General features: G+C 40.6%; 1 protein-coding gene across 1 annotated transcript; it reads left to right on the forward strand.

Annotated features, from left to right (window-relative positions):
- The first annotated feature begins 1,477 nt into the window (after positions 1-1,477).
- On the forward strand, positions 1,478-18,155 carry gpat4 (glycerol-3-phosphate acyltransferase 4). The gene is made up of 13 exons (XM_036595345.1): positions 1,478-1,611; positions 2,943-3,425; positions 6,177-6,246; positions 6,662-6,953; positions 9,588-9,662; positions 10,072-10,161; positions 10,687-10,780; positions 11,853-11,968; positions 12,131-12,186; positions 12,292-12,377; positions 15,184-15,312; positions 16,283-16,362; positions 17,469-18,155. The coding sequence occupies exons 2-13, from the start codon at positions 3,258-3,260 to the stop codon at positions 17,575-17,577; spliced, it is 1,365 nt and encodes a 454-aa protein (XP_036451238.1). The 5' UTR covers positions 1,478-1,611; positions 2,943-3,257; the 3' UTR covers positions 17,578-18,155.
- The last annotated feature ends 406 nt before the right edge of the window (positions 18,156-18,561 follow it).

Consider the following 18,561-nt stretch of genomic DNA (forward strand, 5'->3'; position numbering starts at 1 on the left):
GCGAGATTTTTGTGGGTCAAATCACAACCCAGCAGTGACACTGTAAAGTGCCCAATCCTTGTCCTGGAAATCTTCCACCCAGCAGAATTCAGATCCAAAGGTCCTGGCTCTAATGACCTCCATTAGCTGGATCAGGTGTGTTAAGATTTAGGTTGGAGCTAAACTCTGCAGGGTGGTAGATCTTTAGGAGCAGGACTGAGCACCCCTACTCTAGGTGTTTCTAATAAAGTGGGCAGTGAGTGGAAGCACAAAGTAGGTGTTTCTAATAAAGTGGCCAGGTAGTGGAAGTACACGGTGGGTGTTTCTAACAAAGTGGCCAGTGAGTGGAAGCACAAAGTATATGTTTCTAATAAAGTGGCCAGTGAGTGGAAGTACACGGTGGGTGTTTCTAATAAAGTGACCAGGTAGTGGAAGCACAATGTGGGTGTTTCTAATAAAGTGGCCAGTGAGCGGAAGCACAAAGTAGGTGTTTCTAATAAAGTGGCCAGTGAGTGGAAGCACAAAGTAGGTGTTTCTAATAAAGTGGCCAGTGAGTGGAAGCACAAGGTAGATGTTTCTAATAAAGTGGCCAGTTAGTGGAAGCACAAGGTAGGTGTTTCTAATAGAGTGGCCAGAGAGTGGAGGCACAAGGTAGATGTTTCTAATACAGTGGCCAGTTAGTGGAAGTACAAAGTGGGTGTTTCTAATAAAGTGGTCAGTGAGTGAAAATACAAGGTTGGTGTTTCTAGGTGTGGCCAGTTAGTGTACACACGCGCACTTCTAAGCCGCTTATCGTTCTGGGTCACGGGGGGAGCTGGAGCCTATCCCAGCAGTCATTGGGTGGAAGGCCAGTTAGTGTACATAAAGATAAATTTACAAATAAGAATCATGATTTATGCAGAATTAATCTCATTGGTCAATTAAGATATCATTATATAAGGCAAAAGTTCATATTACATAAATAAATAAAACAAATAACAAAGTAAATAAATTAAGCAGAACACAGAAACGATTGCATTTAATTATTTTATGAAGTGAAAATATAAGATACAAGACAACAAATAAAAAGTGAATAAAACAATAATAAAATAATATTAAAAAAAAATATATATATATATGGCTCTTTAAATATACATACGGTTTCATTTATTTTTCACTATTATTATCATTATTATTATTATTGTTATTATTATTTCTCCTGTTTTTGATGTGTGTACAAAATACACTATGTAAAAACTGATCGGTATTTTGACTATGATAATTAAATTTAGAAAGCTTTTATTTTGACGATTTTAACACAAGTATTTGTGCTGAAGATAAAAATCTTTTGTGTACAAAATTTATCATCATAGTTAGGTGGGACTTTTATCAGCTCCGCAGCCAAAAACGCTTTCTCACTGATTCAGGATCAGTTTCCGGTCCCCCTCCCACTGCGGTAGAGTTACAGTAGATCATAAGAGCTGATCTCAGGTCAGAGATGTTCTCACTCTAAGACCGAAGCCCCGGATGAGCGCGTTTTCCGCTGCGACTCGGTGTTTAGCTCGGCTTTAAACCGGCATCGTAACAAAATTTGGTTACATTTAATGAAAGATAAATTAAGTACATGAGCTGAATCGCTGTTTAACATCATCGGTGAGTCTGAAATCAGCGGCTTTGAGTAGAATTAATCAGATATCTGCTTTGTTATTCGCGTTAGCATGCTAGACGGCTAATGCTGTTAATGCTGGTGTTATAGCGGTTTTTAGCTTTAGCATATAACAGCTTCACATTAGCAGATTTTGAAATTATGTGTCGGGAATTTATTCCACATTCTAGTTAGATATTATTATGTAGCTCATAATACTGCATTAAATTCGCTTCTCCACTTAAGCAGGTTAGCATAGAAGGTTAACGTTAGCTGTGCTTTAGCTAGTATGTGTCTGGTCATTCAGCTGAAACGTTACTGTAATTCAATACTGCTTAATAATCACTGATGATATTAAAGCAGATAACGCTCAGATAAGCGTAGATTGAGCTGCAGAACACAGAGTTACTCTAACCGTTTAGTTCTAAACATAGAACAGGCTTCTTATTCGCCATTTCCGTTCCACCTTAAGAGGTACATTAATTAGTCCACATTATAAACGTGCACTATACTGTAACTGGTTCAGTATTTAAGGTGGAACGGGAAATTCAAGCAGGCCGACTTAAGCTACAGAGGAGCCACATAAAACCTGTGTGGATATTATTCGTCAAACTCCTCCAATTTTTCAAAACGTCTGCATAATTAAGTGGTTAAGATGTAAACAGAGTCGTTGAGAGTGGTTTGGTGTGAAACGCTCTGTTCTAGAGTCAGAATTGTTCACAGTGGTGGTGGGAACCAGACGTCCATCTCTAAAAGCTCCCTCACAATAAGTTATTACATGAAATGGTTATGAATTCACTGTCTGAGACATTGTTTGACGAGAATTTTGAGAACTTAAAAGCCATTCATGGTGGAGGGATACATGCAGGCTGTTGTGAGGCAAAAAATATGAAAACACATGTAGGTTCACTGGTGGTTTTGGATAGTAAATAAAATGTCTATATTCGTGTTGTAGTCAAGGAGATGCCTTAAAGGGTTGTACTGCACAGCTGTGACCCAAATTTGTGGCTTACAGCGGCCAAATGAAAGTGGTCAGTAATAGAGTTGCTCTAATTTAGTTCTTTTGCAGCTGGTGTGCTTCGTTCTGCAGCTGATCACTGTAACATAACTAAAGAGATTGTGCTCTAATGGTCAGTAGTATGTATGTTATCATGTAAATCAGCATCTTGATCTATATTGTAAAAATAAGTGAAGATAGCTGTTCTGCCTTCAAAAAAAGGAAAGTGGTAACTTATTTAGCCGGCTTATTGCTTCAATTATGGACGAGGTGTGTCTGTGTTATTACTGCCTAGCTGGAAAATGTGTTGTTTTTGAGATTATTTCTCATTTTTCTCATCAGAAACTCTGTTGGGGCGGATACTGATGTGTTGGAACTCGAGGGGATGAAGAGGAAGTCGAATTCTTCTGCTGGAGCACTACAGAGCAAAGGCCCATATACTAAGAACTGCTGAAAGCGATCTTAAATGCCACCTAAACATGTAGGATTTGTTGACTTAAAGTTTATCTTCGGCCGTTCCTGATAAAGAGAGGTGTTTCTCCAGATGTTCTCATGAAGGCCTTGTTTCAGCGCAGGCTTCAAAAACTGAGGCTCTAAAAAGCAGAACAAACAAAGTTATTTCTCTGCAAGACGCCTCTGGCTGAAATCTCCGCCACAATGGAATCCTACCTGTTCCCATTCGATAACCTGCTGTGCATGCTCCTGGGCATCTCCTTCACCGTCTGGTTCACACTTCTCCTCGTCTTCATCATTGTACCGGCCGTTTTTGGAGTGTCCTTTGGCATACGCAGGCTGTACATGAACACGCTGCTCAAGATATTTGAGGTGAGTCTACAGTAAGTAAAATTGTTGATGTGGATTTGTATTGTCAAGCATAAAAAGGACAACTTTGCAATGTTCGTATGATCCACACAGTCATTCTGACAGACTGTAATACACTACAGGAAGTGTAGGGGGCGATAAGACTTCTATTGTTACATTTAAAAAGTGCTCTATATTGTTCATATGATCCACACTGTCATTCTGACAGACTGTAATACACTGTAATGCAGGAAGTGTAGCATTGCTTCAGATTGCTTCAATTCATCTTGACTATGCGCATCTATGATTTATTTATTAGTTGATATGCAATATCATTCTATCATGCAGTATCAGCACTTCACTATCCTGTAATTGTGTTTTGGTTCCTGTATCCACTGTCCATCCTCCTCAGTATTTAGGATAATCTGCAGACTCAGTGTGTTCTCCAAACCTGCGCTGGAGCTGCAAGTTATAAATAGCCACTCATCTCAAACTGAAGGAAGTGATGAGTTTGAGCCACTCTATTACACCAGAAATCCTCCACTGCCTCTTAACTAATTTATAATGACCATATTAGGGAACATCAACCATCTAGGAAGTATTTCTGTCCTTTTATGTCTTTTCACTGTGATTTTAAAATGAAATGCCGTTAACCTTCCATGTGAATATTAGACACACATCTGCAGATTTTAACTGCGTGTGTCAGTAAGAGTCCTCTGTATTTGAAATAATGACAAGTAATATACAGGCAACATACATATCATTCACAGACAATACACAGTATACAAGCAACATATAGATTACGTAAGGACAAGCAATATACATAAGTGTGTATGGTAGTGCAAACAACAGTAATCTACATCATATGAAGGAGTGAAACTGTGGTGCACAGTGGAGTCTGAAGCAGAGTGTAATAACTATCCGAAGGAAGAAAAAAAAAAGTTGTCAGTATAGTCAGTTGTTTATGTGCTGTTCTAACTATGTAGGTTGTGCAATATCATACGTTTCCCAACAGCCAAAGTCATCTATTCAGCATAGTCATGCAAGCTGTGATGCAGGTTCAGTTCTGGTTTTTATGGTCGTTGTAGTCCATCGGGTGATGAGAACAGTAGAGAACAAATCCAGAGGTTTGCAAACAAAGGGCTCAGAAGTCGTTTAGTTTGGAGCTGTAATGTTATACACAACAATGATTTGGGATTTTACAGTTTGCCTGCTGAAGAAATCCTCTCAAAGACTTCTCTGAATTTGAGAGCTGGGGCACCTCTTGCTGCTCAAACTGCCTTTACTATTTTTACCTTATTTTTAATAATAATAATAATAATAATAATAATAATAATAAAATAATAATAACAATAATGATAGTGAGCTGATTAAATAAAAAATCACATTTAATAACAGGGTGTTTTACTTTTAGATAATAAACTATTTCGCTTCACATATTGAAATTTATGCACTTCTGCTGGTGTGGGTTTTCACGCACTCAAGCAAAAAAACGCTACTTAGGTGCTAATAGCACATAGTGAGTTATTGTAGAGGAAATTAGTTATCTGTACATTTCTGTACAACATTAACAATAAGAAAACCTTTTACACACTGTTTGTAGTCTTTGACAGTTTGTTTGTTTGACCTACTGACTATATCATGTTGTGTCAGTCAGTAAAGCACTGTTAACTAAAACTGTTAGGAGTATACCATTTAAAATATATGAGTGTAAAATTCAATCAATATTATGTTATTGAAATTTTATGCTGCTTAAATCCTCTAAATGTTCTGTCCTGTTGTGATTGTGAGTCAGTGTTTATATCCCCAGAGCGGTCAGTCGTGTGTGTGGTCAGAGGTGAGCATGAGTAAACAGAGCGCTAATTGCTGACCAATAAAAACACGCAGAGCTCTCACTGGTGTAATCTGGGACGGCGTGTGGTCTGTAGGGAGCGCCATTGTATCCCTGAGGAACAGTGTAGCAGAAGGATGGAGGGATGAGCAGATGTGTCTGAGCCCCTGATGGCCTGTTTACTCTGTAGTGGGCTTACGGGGGATTCGGGCTGTTCTTAAGGGACCTCGCAGTGGAGTTGCTGTGGGACCAAATGGAGATGAAGCACATAAAGTTACACTGCTTTTCAGCTTAAAGCTAAAAATCTGTTTCCTCTAGTTCAGATGAACGCAGCATACCTTACAAATGAACTAGGCGTATAGCTTGACAGTTACCTACAAGGCTAATGTTGCTGACAAGTAAAGGAGGCATTAGCCTGCTAGTGAGTTATGGAGCTAATGTAGCTAACAAGTGCAGAAAGCTTATGGCCCACTTGCTAGCTGTGAGGCTAATGTAGCCAACAAGTAAAGGAAGCTTATAGCCCACTAGTGAGCTACGAGTCTAATGTAGCTAAAATGTAAAGAAAACTTTAGCACTCTAGTAAGCTATGAGGCTACGAGGCTGCTGTATCTAAAAAGTAAAGTGAGCTTATAGCCTGCCAGGTAGCTTTAAGGCTAATGTATCTAACAAGTAAAGGAAGCTAATACCTCACCAATTAGCATTGTGCTAACTGCCTGCCTAAATCATCAGACTGTGTGAAGGTGTTCAGTATCTCTAATAGTCTTGATTATGTGGTTTCTGACTCACTGTTATCTATAAACATGGACTAAAGTACATTAGTGTAGCTAAACAGTCTTCCATCTGTGTGTCTGTTTTTACTATAAGCTCTACATTTTATAGCAGTTGTATAAGAGTTTTGTGTTGTGTTTGTGTATGTTAATGAGCTGTTGTTGTTTTGTTTACAGTGGGCTACACTGAGAATGGAGAGAGGAGCTAAAGAGAAGAACCAACAGCTCTACAAACCTTACAGCAATGGTGAGAATCAGCTTAGAAGTTAAATATACATATATACTTCCTTTCTCCACTGACGCTGAGCCATTTCCCGGAAACCAGGGAGCCTTCACAGTTTGCTGTTGCTTTACCAAAAGACACAAAATAGTGGTTGTTTGCCTTTTCTTGGTCTTTTGGAAAATGGCAGATTAAACTGTAAGCAGCTTTACATGGCGATCCATTCCATCGCTGTTCACTTGATTCCAGAACAGCAGGTTTAAGGTTTTTGTACTATTACGGTCCATTCACAGTTAAAGTTGAATTTTTTTCTTCTGTAAAGTTACTGTCTTGGAGATGTGACGTTTTGTCACGACAGCATATTTGGAGAATAGAGATAAAATTTTTTGGTGGACATGATTAAAGTCTGGTCTGTTTCTTGCGGTCTTCCTTGCGCCACCAGGCATCATAGCAAAGGAACCAGCGTCCCTGGAGCAGGAGATCCAGGAGATGAGGCGGAGCGGCAGCGGACTGGGTGGGGTCGAGTTCGACATGTCTGATATTTTCTACTTCTGCCGTCGTGGCGTAGAGAGCATCGTGGATGACGAGGTGACGAAGCGCTTCACAGCAGAGGAGCTGGAGTCCTGGAACCTGCTGACCCGCAGCAACTATAACTTCCACCACATCAGCACCCGGCTCACCGTGCTATGGGGGTTGGGGGTCCTCATCCGCTACGGCATCCTGCTGCCACTCAGGTATAGTAGGGGTGGGTGTACTACTGCAGTGGGCTCTGGGTGGGGGGCAAGGTTCCTGCTGACATTCTGTACGTTAGCATTGAGGGGACATTCTACTGACACTTGGGTATAGTGGGGTTGGGGTGGCATCCTGCTGCCACTCATGTACAGTGGGGTTGGGATGGCATCATGCTGCACACGGGTACTAAAAGGTTGGACTAGCATCCTGCTGCCACTCAGGTGCAGTGGGGTTAGGATGACATCCTGCTGCCAGTCAGGTACAATGAGGTTGAGATGACATCCTGCTGCCTCTCTGGTACAGTGGGGTTGTGATGGCATCCTGCTGCCTCTCAGGTACAGTGAGGTTAGGTTGACATCCTGCTGCCACTCATTTACAGTGGAGTTAGGTTGGCATCCTGCTGCCACAGGGTACAATGAGTTTGGTATGGCGTCCTGCTGCCACTTGGGTACAGTGAGGTTGGGATGGCATCCTGCTGACACTTCAGTACAGCAGAGTTGGGATTACATCCTGCTGCCACTCAGGGACAGTGGGGCTGGGATGGCATCCTACTGCCACTCAGGTACAGAGGGGTTGGGATGGCATCCTGCTGCCACTTAGGTACAGAGGGGCTGGGATGGCATCCTGCTGCCACTCAGGCACAGTGAGGTTGGGATGGTATCCTGCTGCCACTCAGGTACAGTGGGGTTGGGATGGCATCCTGTTGCCACTCGGGTACAGTGAGGGAAGGGAGTGGGACATTCTACTGCCACTGTGGTACAGTGACGGGAGGGGGTGGAACATTCTGCTGCCTCTCAGGTACAGTGAAGGGAGGGGGTGGGACATTCTGCTGCTGCTCAGGTGAAGTGGGGTTCTGGGGGACTACCTGCTGCAACTCAGACAGTGGGATGAGGAAAGTGGCATCCTGCTGCCACTCAGGTCCTCTTGGGTGGGGGGCGTGTCCTGCTTTGTCATGCATGGGCGGGAATCGTGCTGCCACTAAGGAGCAGCAGGGCCAGGAGGGGGCATTCTGATGCCACTTCCCGTAACTCTGTATATTGAACAAAGAGCCTTTTATCTGTCATTGCTGTACATCATCCAGAACAAAAAAACCTTCATTCTACCCACTAAGTAAAGCACATTTAAAGTCCTGTTTGTGTTGTGTGAAAGTGAAAGGTGCAGGTCCCTGAGGGTGTGTTTTTTTAGGATCAGACACTGAGATGGTGTGATAAATCTTTAATTCTTGGAAAGATCAATTTGCTAAGTAGATGCGATTAAAAAAAGGCTTTGTTTTGGCTGCCACTGATATGAACAAGCCTGTAACATGGTGAGAGGTCTTATGAATAATTCAGAGCCAGGGTTTGTCTAATGTTTCTCCACTGAGCGCTCCAGGCAGCTACACAAACGCACCAGCTGCGGTTTCTCTTATCTGATATACCTGCGGGTGTTTCTTTTTTTCCTTGAGTGTTCACGGGTGTGGCCACACAGGCAGAATACAGAGCAGCGGTGCCCTTCCAGATAAAGGAAGTATTATAAGGTGGAGATTATGTGGGCAGATGATAGTTTATTTGTGTGATTGTGTGTTTATTTAACAGGTACAGTACGTTTCAGTCAACCACATTTTTAATGATGGCCTGCTGTTCTTCCTTTTACTATTATTATTATTTTATTTATTTATTTATTTTTTGTACTGTTTTCACAGGTTGCAAATTTTCAAGCTAGAACTACATTTTGCAGGATCCTAGAGCCTGCTCTAGTCCGCAAGTGGTTTGGTTCCCTTTCAAATGTATTTTTTTCTAATTCAAATATTACTGTGACATCTCTCACATTGAACTTCTTTTTAGACTTTATATATTTAGACTTTACCCTTTCACCCTATTCTTCAATGGTCAGGACCCCCACAGAGCAGGTATTATTTGGATGGTGGGACATTCTCAGCACTGCAGTGACACTGACGTGGTGGTGGTGTGTTAGTGTGTGTTGCGCTGGTGCGAGTGGATCAGACACAACAGTGCTGCTGGAGTTTTTAAACACCTCAGAGTCGCTGCTGGACTGAAAACGTCCAGCCGGCAGCGTCCTGTGACCACTGTTGAAGGACTAGAGGATGACCAACACAAACTGTGAAGCAGCAGATGAGCTATCGTCTCTGACTTTACATCTATAAGGTGGACCAACAAGGTAGGAGTGTCTAATAGAGTGGACAGTGAGTGGACACAGTGTTTAAAAACTCCAGCAGCACTGTTGTGTCAGATCTACTCGTACCAGCACAACACACCACCACCACGTCAGTGTTACTGCAGTGCTGAGAATGACCCACCACCCAAATAATACCTGCTCTGTGGGGGTCCTGTAGGGGGTCCTGACCATTGAAGAACAGGGTAAGAAAGTATGCAGAGAAACAGATGGACTACAGTCTGTAACTGTAGAGCTACAAAGTGCGCCTATATGGTCAGTGGAGCTGATAAAATGGACAGTAAGTGTAGATACAAGGAGGTGGTTTTAACAAAGTGGCTGGTGGGGTTGATCTATATATCAACCACTAAATGGCCTAGAGATACCATAACAAACTCAAGCATCAGCCTTACATACCATACAATTTAACACTATGCAAATATACAAAACAAGATAATATGATTAAATATTATTTCTTTCTGCAGGGTCACTCTGGCATTCACTGGTGTCGGACTCCTCGTGTTTCTCACATCCATTATTGGCTTACTGCCAAATGGAGGGTAAGTCTTTAGTTGTAGTAATCTTTATTTCATCTACTGCACAGTTAAAGCACAGAAGCTACAATGTTTGCATACTTAGTGGTAGAATAACAGTCTCAGTCCAAAAAGACATAAGTACTCACACAGTACTGAACGTGGAGAACTGAAACAGGGCTGTAGTGATTACTGAAGTCAGATACTAGTCGATAATGACAATGTTACGACTATTACTCATTTAAAAAGCACTTTGTAATGCCCTGTAATGTTAATATGATCCACACAGTGATTCTGACAGACAGGGGGTGATATGACTTCTATTGTTTCATTTAAAGACCGCTCTATAATGTTCTTATGATCCACACATCATTCTGATACGCTATAGCTCTATAATGTACACAGAGGTGGTGACAGTGCTGTGTTTTTCTGGCAGGATGAAGAGTTTTCTGAGTGAGAAAGCCCATCTGATGTGCTACCGCATCTGTGTTCGTGCTCTAACTGCCATCATCACCTACCATGACAGGTACAGACTTGTACTTTCCACAGCAGCCTTTCAAAAGAAGAGCAAGTTCAGATTCACAAAATTCCTCCATAATTCAGAGTTTGAGGTGTAAACAGAGTCATGATGATGGAAAATAGTGGAAAATCTGAAATAAGAAGTTTTCTTTTGGGACTGTTTTCCCTGCATGTATCCCTCCACCATGAATGGAGTTTAAGTTCTCAAAGCTATCATAAAACAGTGCCTCAGGCATCAGGCAGTGAATTCGTAACCATTTCATTTCTGTGAGGGAGCTTTTAGAGGTGGACGTCTGGTTCCTCCACCACTGTGAACAATTCTGACTTGGTAAGTTTCTCTAGAACAGAGCATTTCACACCAAACCACTCTGAACGACTCTGTTTGCATCCTAACTACTTAATTATGCAGAGAATTTTTTAAATTGGTGGAATTTTCCTTTACTGCAAGACCTGAATGAGATGTTTTAGAGCAGAAGGTGTGGTTTTCTCCTGATTGACCTGCAGCTTACTGGCCTCTTTGTTTCCTCACCAGTGAGAACAAACCCAAAAATGGAGGAATCTGTGTGGCCAATCACACATCCCCGATTGATGTCATCATCTTGGCCAGTGATGGCTGCTATGCAATGGTAGGTGGGACACAGTTTTGACAACATCATTTGCCTCCTTTTTTGCAAATGATGTGTAAAAGACAGACACAGTTATTCTCTTTTGTGCCCGATGGAAAGTCCTGTCAGTGCATTATTCACCTTCAGCTGTCTGAGTTAATATTCTTTCACGATACAGCCTCAAACCATGTCCAGTGGGGGATTTATATGGGACAGCACAACATTTTACTTATTCATTTTTCAAATGAATTTTAAAGTTTATGTAATTGAGCTTTTTTACCCCAATTCTCATAACTGTCAAACCCATTAACTTAAGGAAAAGAACAAAGACAAATAATAAGAAAAATTGCAATGGCTGTCAGTAGCCTTAAAATATTTAAAAAGTAGCTTTAAAATACTGAGAACACAGATAAGGTTGGAAACACTTTATACGTTGCGCTAATGAGAATTTTGTCACTTAAGCTGGAAAATGTTCCTCAAAATCAATTTGAAATCAGTCAAAATAGCACTGTAATATTTTATGTTTAAACTGAAAGTATCACGACTGAGTATTAAGAACACACTAAAATATGGTGAGCATGTGCTGCTGCGAGTTGCCCTGTAAAATCTGAAATTATCATTTAAGCCAAAAACGTCAAGTTTTTCACACCACATTGTACGTCTTTACGTATTAACATCACACACAAAGACTCAAAAAGAAGGTCCAGCTTGATGTTTAGGCCTCTGATGATCTCATCAACATTATGCTGGCGAAGCTGTGATGACAATAGTAGATAATTCACTCATATCCTCCAAAGACGTGTCCTTCACCAAGATTGGACTGAGTTCTCTCTGAATTCTTATTTAACAAACTCTCAGAAGTCAGATTCATACGCTTGCGGGGGTCTGAAGAACAACCGAGTTTACAAAATGCTCCTCTGCATGTTGCGTGCAATTACATATTTCCGCCAGAGAGGTCGCCAAATCCCCAAGTCATTCAGGTTTTCTTTTAAACGTTCAACCCAGCATCGCTGTTTATCCAGAATAAGAAGACATGAAGTTTTAGTATTTTTTTGTTTTTCTACTTCTGACTGTGTGTGTATCTGTGTGTTAGGTTGGTCAGGTTCACGGTGGTCTGATGGGGGTCATTCAGAGAGCGATGGTGAAAGCCTGTCCTCACATCTGGTTTGAGCGCTCTGAAGTCAAAGACAGACACCTAGTGGCCAAACGGTAAACTTGCTGAACTTAAACACAAAGCCTAAACAAGTGTATGTAGAGGCTGTTTTAACAAAGCTGCTCAGTCCTGAGGCACCACGTTTACTGTTTTACCTTGAAATACAGGCATGTTTTTAGTCACATTATAATATTTTTCTGTTTATTTCTTCTTTCTAGACTCAGTGATCATGTTGCAGATAAAAGCAAACTGCCCATCCTCATTTTCCCAGAGGGTGAGCCTCAAACAGTGACTTGGGATTTTTTGTTGTGAAATGAAAAATATTTAACTTTGTCTGCAGCTGAAATATTCAGGAATTAACAACTGTGCTTCTTTGCAGGCACCTGCATTAACAACACATCAGTGATGATGTTTAAGAAGGGCAGCTTTGAGATCGGCTGCACTGTGTATCCAGTGGCCATAAAGGTAAAAATCCTTGCTCCTCCTCCTTCTCCTCTCTGCCTCAACATCAGCCACTCTTTACTTTTGTTTTTGTGCTGAGCTAAATCGGGACAGGAAAAATAATCGGTTCAGTATAGCATTGCGATTCTCTTTTGAAATATTCGTAATCAATTAACATTTTCAGTACAGCTTAAATGTGCCAATGGTTCAGATTAGAGGTAGGAAATATGCAAAAATATATCACAATACTTAGAGAAATTTTCATGATAATGTCACAATTTTTTTAGATGTCTGATCAGTTGGAACAGAGAAAAAAGAACAAGTAGTGCTACATTTTAACAATAGTAGTATACTAAAAATATTAATAATATTTGGCACTAAATCCAGTTAAACAGACTAATTTTTCTCTCTTTATAGTGAAACTTGCAGTTGTTCAGTGTCTACAAGTAGTGACAGTTTTCATATGTTCAGAAAAGCAAGTATTTTATTGTGACTTATCACGATAACAGTATATATTGTCATATTCCTCAGTTCAGATGAGCTGTAAAAGTGTGAAAACTAAATACTTAATGGTTTCTAGCAGATCTTTAGCTGTCTAGAGCAACTCCGCTTCAACAGTGGAAAACACCTGTTTTTTAATTATTTATATAATTTTTAGATTTAAGTTAAATTAAGATTTAATAAAATCGTATCTCTAACTGAAGCCCATGAAGCAGTCAGAAGTTTCTCCGGCAGGGGGTGCTATTAGCACGCAAGTCGCTTTTTTTGTGCCTCGTTTAAAGAAAGAGGAAAAAATGTTTATCAAAGTTGTTATAGTATTATTATGTGATTTTCATAAAAGATATGTATTTTAGTTAATATTAATAACAAATAGAGGAGAAAATCCTATAGTAGAATATAGGAATTAAAATGGAGATCCATAAAGAAGCACAGCAAATCACTGTCTTCATTCAGGCAACTCACGGATATACACTCTTGGCAAAATATTAAATGTTTGAAGGTCTTAATATCAAAACATTGAACAAACGGCTGCAATAAGTCAGTGTGGAGAACTTTTCACTTTGATTTCTTTGTTCTGTGTGTTACGTTATACAGTCTTTTACAGAAAGAAGAGTCAGTATTGATCCACTCAGCATTGACAGCTTCAAACAGCTGAAAAACACGGCTTGAGTTTAATGTGAGACCAAATATTCTTTATAGGTTTAAATCTGGACTCCAGCCAGAACCAGCAGTAACAATATTTTGGGGTTGGAACTTTTTTTTTAGTTTTTTTAGTTTAGTGTAGTATTTAGTTTTATAGACCAGTCAGAATTAAAATAACATTGCTGATACATAGACACATTTCGTAGAGTTGGTTTAATTTGCTCAAAATCAGTTTTATTTCCTCAGTAGACGATGAATTAACATAATAGGTAAATATGTATACATCATCATTGTTGGTTAGACAGTCAGCTGCTATTTAGTTTTTTGTTATGACGTCATGGATCTAGGGGTTTTAAAAAGAGGTTGTACATAAAAAGGCGAATGTCGTCCCAACCGCCAGATCAAGCTAAGATGGCAAAATATCAAGTTATTTCTTTTGTTAATCAGACTTAAATTACCATTCTGTAAATGCACTGTAGTAAGATATAGGAGGAATTTTTTTTATGTTAGCCCTCTATTGATTAGAGACAATATAGTAAGATATACTGGTGTTGGGTATTGGGCCAACAGTGTGCTCTTTACTTGTAACGATAGTACCATTCCGATAGTAGCTAATACCGTGTGAGTCATTTTCCACCATCTATATGATTTAACTGTTCGACTGAACAGAATAGTGAGATTTAAACGTCAATACAGTGATATGTTGGTAAATCAGGCTATAGAGAGACCGTACTGTCCTACCGTGACCATCAACGCCTGCTTTTAGCTTTAGTGCTCCGTGTTAGCAGTGCTGCTCAGTGTCTCAGCGTGTTTGCTCAGTACTCATGTTATTCTGAATGAATCGGCTTTATTGATAATGGTCCGTAGACAGACCGTCTGTAGAGGCTGCAGGTCAGTCAAACGGAGCATTTTCGTACAGTGTGAATATGTAAATCGTAGCTTTGTCCGAACACGATGGTCTATTCAAATGACAGTGTGAGTCACCTAAGAACAAGATTTCTAAAATCACAGTGTCTGTCTGGCTTTAGAGGACATTCAGCTACAGCTCAGCCAGCCAATCAAAAGACTCCAACAAGATGGAAAACTGGATGCATGAGCTCCTCTGATGCGTCATACTTTTACTCTGTCTGAATAAAATGCTATCGATGCATTCCTGCCCAAAACCAAACTAACTTTCCTACAATTAAAGAAAAATACAGTAACCATTGGTGTCTCATTGAATCAAACCAGGAGACTGCCAGTAAGTTGTGGTTGTGATGTCACGACTCATGGGGGTTTGGTTGCCTCTGATTGGTCTAACTCATCTACAGGCAGTTCACAAGCTCTGTGTTATTAGGTTCAGTTTCGCCACTTAAAACTTTTTAAAAGTTGCAGCTCTTAAATTGCGATTTCGATATAAAAAATAAAAAACTAATCTCTCAGCCCTATTGGAGCGCCCCCCCTGCTGCAACCAATCAGAAGCCTCCAAGCTCTGGTCCTAGTTAAAGAACAGAATGCATACACACCTTAAGGGTTGTAACATTTGCATCTGAAGTTGATGTAGAACTGTAGATCTGTCGAACTTTTTCTTAGGAACGATGTTGCCAGTTTCTGAACTTCACCTTTTTCACTCCTTGTGAGTTTTCAGCTAAACTGTGTGTGTGTGTGTGTGTGTGTGTGTGTGTGTGTGTGTGTGTGTGTGTTTCAGTATGACCCGCGTTTCGGAGATGCGTTCTGGAACAGCAGTAAGTTCGGCATGGTGAACTACCTCCTCCACATGATGAGTAGCTGGGCCATCGTCTGCAGCGTGTGGTACCTCCCCCCTATGAGCCGAGAGGTGAGGACCACCTTCTCCATCACACATGTGTTTAGACCTTTCATTCAGATCTCTTCACTCTTAAAGGGTGTACTCACACTAGACGATCAGTATCGTGCCTGAGCACGTTTGACCCCTAGTCATGTGTAGTTCATTTGACTAGTGTGATTGATCCATACCGTACTTGGGTCTGCTGAAGGTTCATTTGGACTCGAGCACAGTACGCATCTAGTGTGATCTGAAGTATCCAAAACCGCCAAACCAGGGAGCCGCCGTAAGTCTGTGTGCAAGTACACAGACATTTAGGCAGCCCGTTAAACAATGGAGGCTGAATTGATGCTAAGATTAGGCCCAGCCTGTACATGACAAGTGACAGGTGTGACAGACATGACCATTTCAGTCTATCCCTAAATGGGCAGAACAGAATGTTCTAGGTACAATCACATTATATGCACGGTACAACACACAATACTGAATATAATAGCATATAACACAGCACTAAACACATTACACAGCAGCACATTCCTTCAGATCACTAACCACACCCAAGCACAGAACTCAAACATGCCGTCAATGGAGCTACTATCCTACTTTTCTATTCATTCAGGAATATTTTGATTAATAACAGGTCTGGTTCTCACCTTATTGAAGAACCTGAATTGTAATCGACGAGTAAAGCTGCAAATTCACTCAGCTGCCTCTGTAAAAATCTTCCTATACGTACAGCATTATGAAGCTGTATAAGAGGGTCATGTGTCAGCTCCCAAAATGACTCCAAAAAAGCCACAAAGTAAGTACAGTCATGAACTACACAGCTGTGTGAGAGCTCTGTTCTGACGTAAGCGTGCTCAGGCCCAAAACCTCAAGCGCAGTGTGAGCGCAGCCGGCAAGGGATTAAGGATTGGGGGGACAGTCATGTTTGCGCGTAGTACAAGGCAACTGGGTATGGTGTGAGTACACCTTTAAATGTTTTATTTGTGTGTGTGTGCAGGAGGGAGAGGACGCGGTGCAGTTTGCTAACCGAGTGAAGGCTGCCATCGCCAGGAAAGGAGGCTTAGCTGACCTATTATGGTAAAAACTTTCGTGCATGTGTAGTTGAATTCATACAGGTTTATATACGCTCTCTCAAGTTTGGGCTAGAAAATTTTCAAATGAACAAATTGGTTTATAGTAGTTCATATTAAACAGTTGTTAAAGATCTTTTCACTTTTTTGCTACAAACTGCAGAATTCAAGGATCTGCAGGTTATTTTGGAAATGAAAGGGTTGTCACCAGCACCATGATTTAAAAATGTCTTGAGTACAGTATACTGATTACCTGCTAAAAAACGTAACATGTAACCGAATCCAAGGGATTACTAAGCTGTGTAATGGGGGGAAAAGTAAAAAGAACTGTGTCAATAAGATGAACCTTATATAAGACAAACAGGGCAATTGTGTTGTTTAATTGATATATTGTAAATGACTTCAGTTGTCTGCATGTGCTTTGTATGTCCATTTGAAAATATTGTGAAATTAGTTGGATATTCAAATAAATCATACACAGTTCAGAATAGAAAAGCACACCTTGATGAAGATGAAACAGTGTTGAAGATAAATATACCCAAAGCATCAGTACAGAGCTGCTTTATGTTCATCTAAACTTTTGGAGGGTTTCTTTCTTACTTCACTAAAAGTAACAGTGACAATTAGCCATTACTTTTTAGGCATTTTGGGCTAAATGTGGGGGAGCGAAATTCCTAAACCTATCCAACATGAAGGTGGAGCTCACAATAGGGGGTGCTGGTGTGTATGTCAACATTGTCCAACAAATAACAAGCCTGTAGTTTGTGTATGTAGCATAAGTTAGTACGGTTGAAAAGCCCCCCAAAAGCTCCAGTTAAGCCTGAAGAACACAGTACAGTACAATTAACAGTTCAATTAGTTAACGATAGCGTTTTACTAGCTGGCTTGTTTTACTTGTGTCATTGATTGTACTCTGGATGTTGGAGTCAGACAAGAGGAAGTTGGGGGTGGGGTTTAGAAGAGGTGGACCCTTATTTGCAGCACACATTGCAATTCAGCACCAGAAGTTTAAGAGAGAATAGGTGTCCCCAAACTTTTGATGCAGTGTTTTAAGCAGCATGAATCTTTTATAGCGGCACTTTGCTCATGTCGGTGTTTCTATTGTGTTTACAGGGATGGTGGGCTAAAGCGAGAGAAGGTGAAGGAGGTGTTTAAAGAAGAGCAGCAGAAGCTGTACAGTAAAGTGCTGGTTGGGGGTGAAGAGGACCGAAGTTGTTCCTGAGGACCAGAGGGACTGGTCCAGTAAACTGATCGCACTGACCACGCTGAGCCCAGAGTGCAGGAGCTAACAGCACTGTAAAAAACGCAACAGGGCCTAGAACGTAGCCCTAAGGAACTTCGCCGGGAGAATCAAACTGAACTGGACTGGACTGAAGGAGACAACTGCCTGCGGCCAGTTCCTCCACTCACTGCTCCTCATGCTCTCTCACAGAGATGTTTCTTTGCACTCTTTTGCACGACAGTAACAAAAACAGTGGCATTGAATTCTTGGCAAACTTTTTTGACTTCCTTTGGGACTGCGTGTTACACAGTGTTACATTTCCTTTTCGTTTTTCTATTTATTTATTTCTTTTGCACAGTCTTTTACAGTAGTTATGTGTTCGTGTTTTGAATCTGTTGCTGTAACGCATGCAGGAGGAAAAAATGAAGCTTTGCGCGTGTTTAGCCAAACGAAGCTCATCCTGTGAGCGTGTAGCTGCCGTAGCTCAGAAGCTGTCTCTGTGTGTTCGCTTTGTTAGTGTTTTAAATAAAACACTAATTATGTCCTTTTTAATACAATCTCTTGAGCTGAAGTCTAAACTGATTTTCTCGTTCAGTCTCTAAAGCCTAAAAAGGCACACATTGCATTCATGTTGTAATGCTGGGTATATAATTTAGAGGGCACTGCATGTACAGGAAACTGACAGTCTTTGTTGGTGCAGTTTCTTCATGGGAACACAAATCTCTCCTTTGTTTGATGGGACAAGTTATGGTTACAGTTATTTACTTGAGAAATGAGAGTTTTACACTAATATTGTTTGGGTACATATTTAAATTGGCTGGTTTGGGAGATTTAATTTGCTTGTTGACAAATTTGCATCCACTGATTATATTTCACAAAAATGTTCCCTTTACCGTAATTTTACTCTGTGGCTTTGGGATATGGGATGGATTTGTTTTGGAGTGACACCTACTTTTACATTTACATACACGAAAACTCTCAACT

This window comes from Colossoma macropomum, unplaced genomic scaffold (assembly GCF_904425465.1).
Source record: "Colossoma macropomum unplaced genomic scaffold, Colossoma_macropomum, whole genome shotgun sequence".
NCBI lineage: Eukaryota > Metazoa > Chordata > Actinopteri > Characiformes > Serrasalmidae > Colossoma > Colossoma macropomum.

Coding starts and splice junctions, on each gene's coding strand:
- gpat4 (XM_036595345.1), top strand. CDS start 3,258: ATGGAATCCTACCTGTTCCCATTCGATAACCTGCTGTGCATGCTCCTG. Junction 12,187..12,291: donor CATCCTCATTTTCCCAGAGG/GTGAGCCTCAAA, acceptor GCTTCTTTGCAG/GCACCTGCATTAACAACACA. Junction 15,313..16,282: donor TCCCCCCTATGAGCCGAGAG/GTGAGGACCACC, acceptor GTGTGTGTGCAG/GAGGGAGAGGACGCGGTGCA.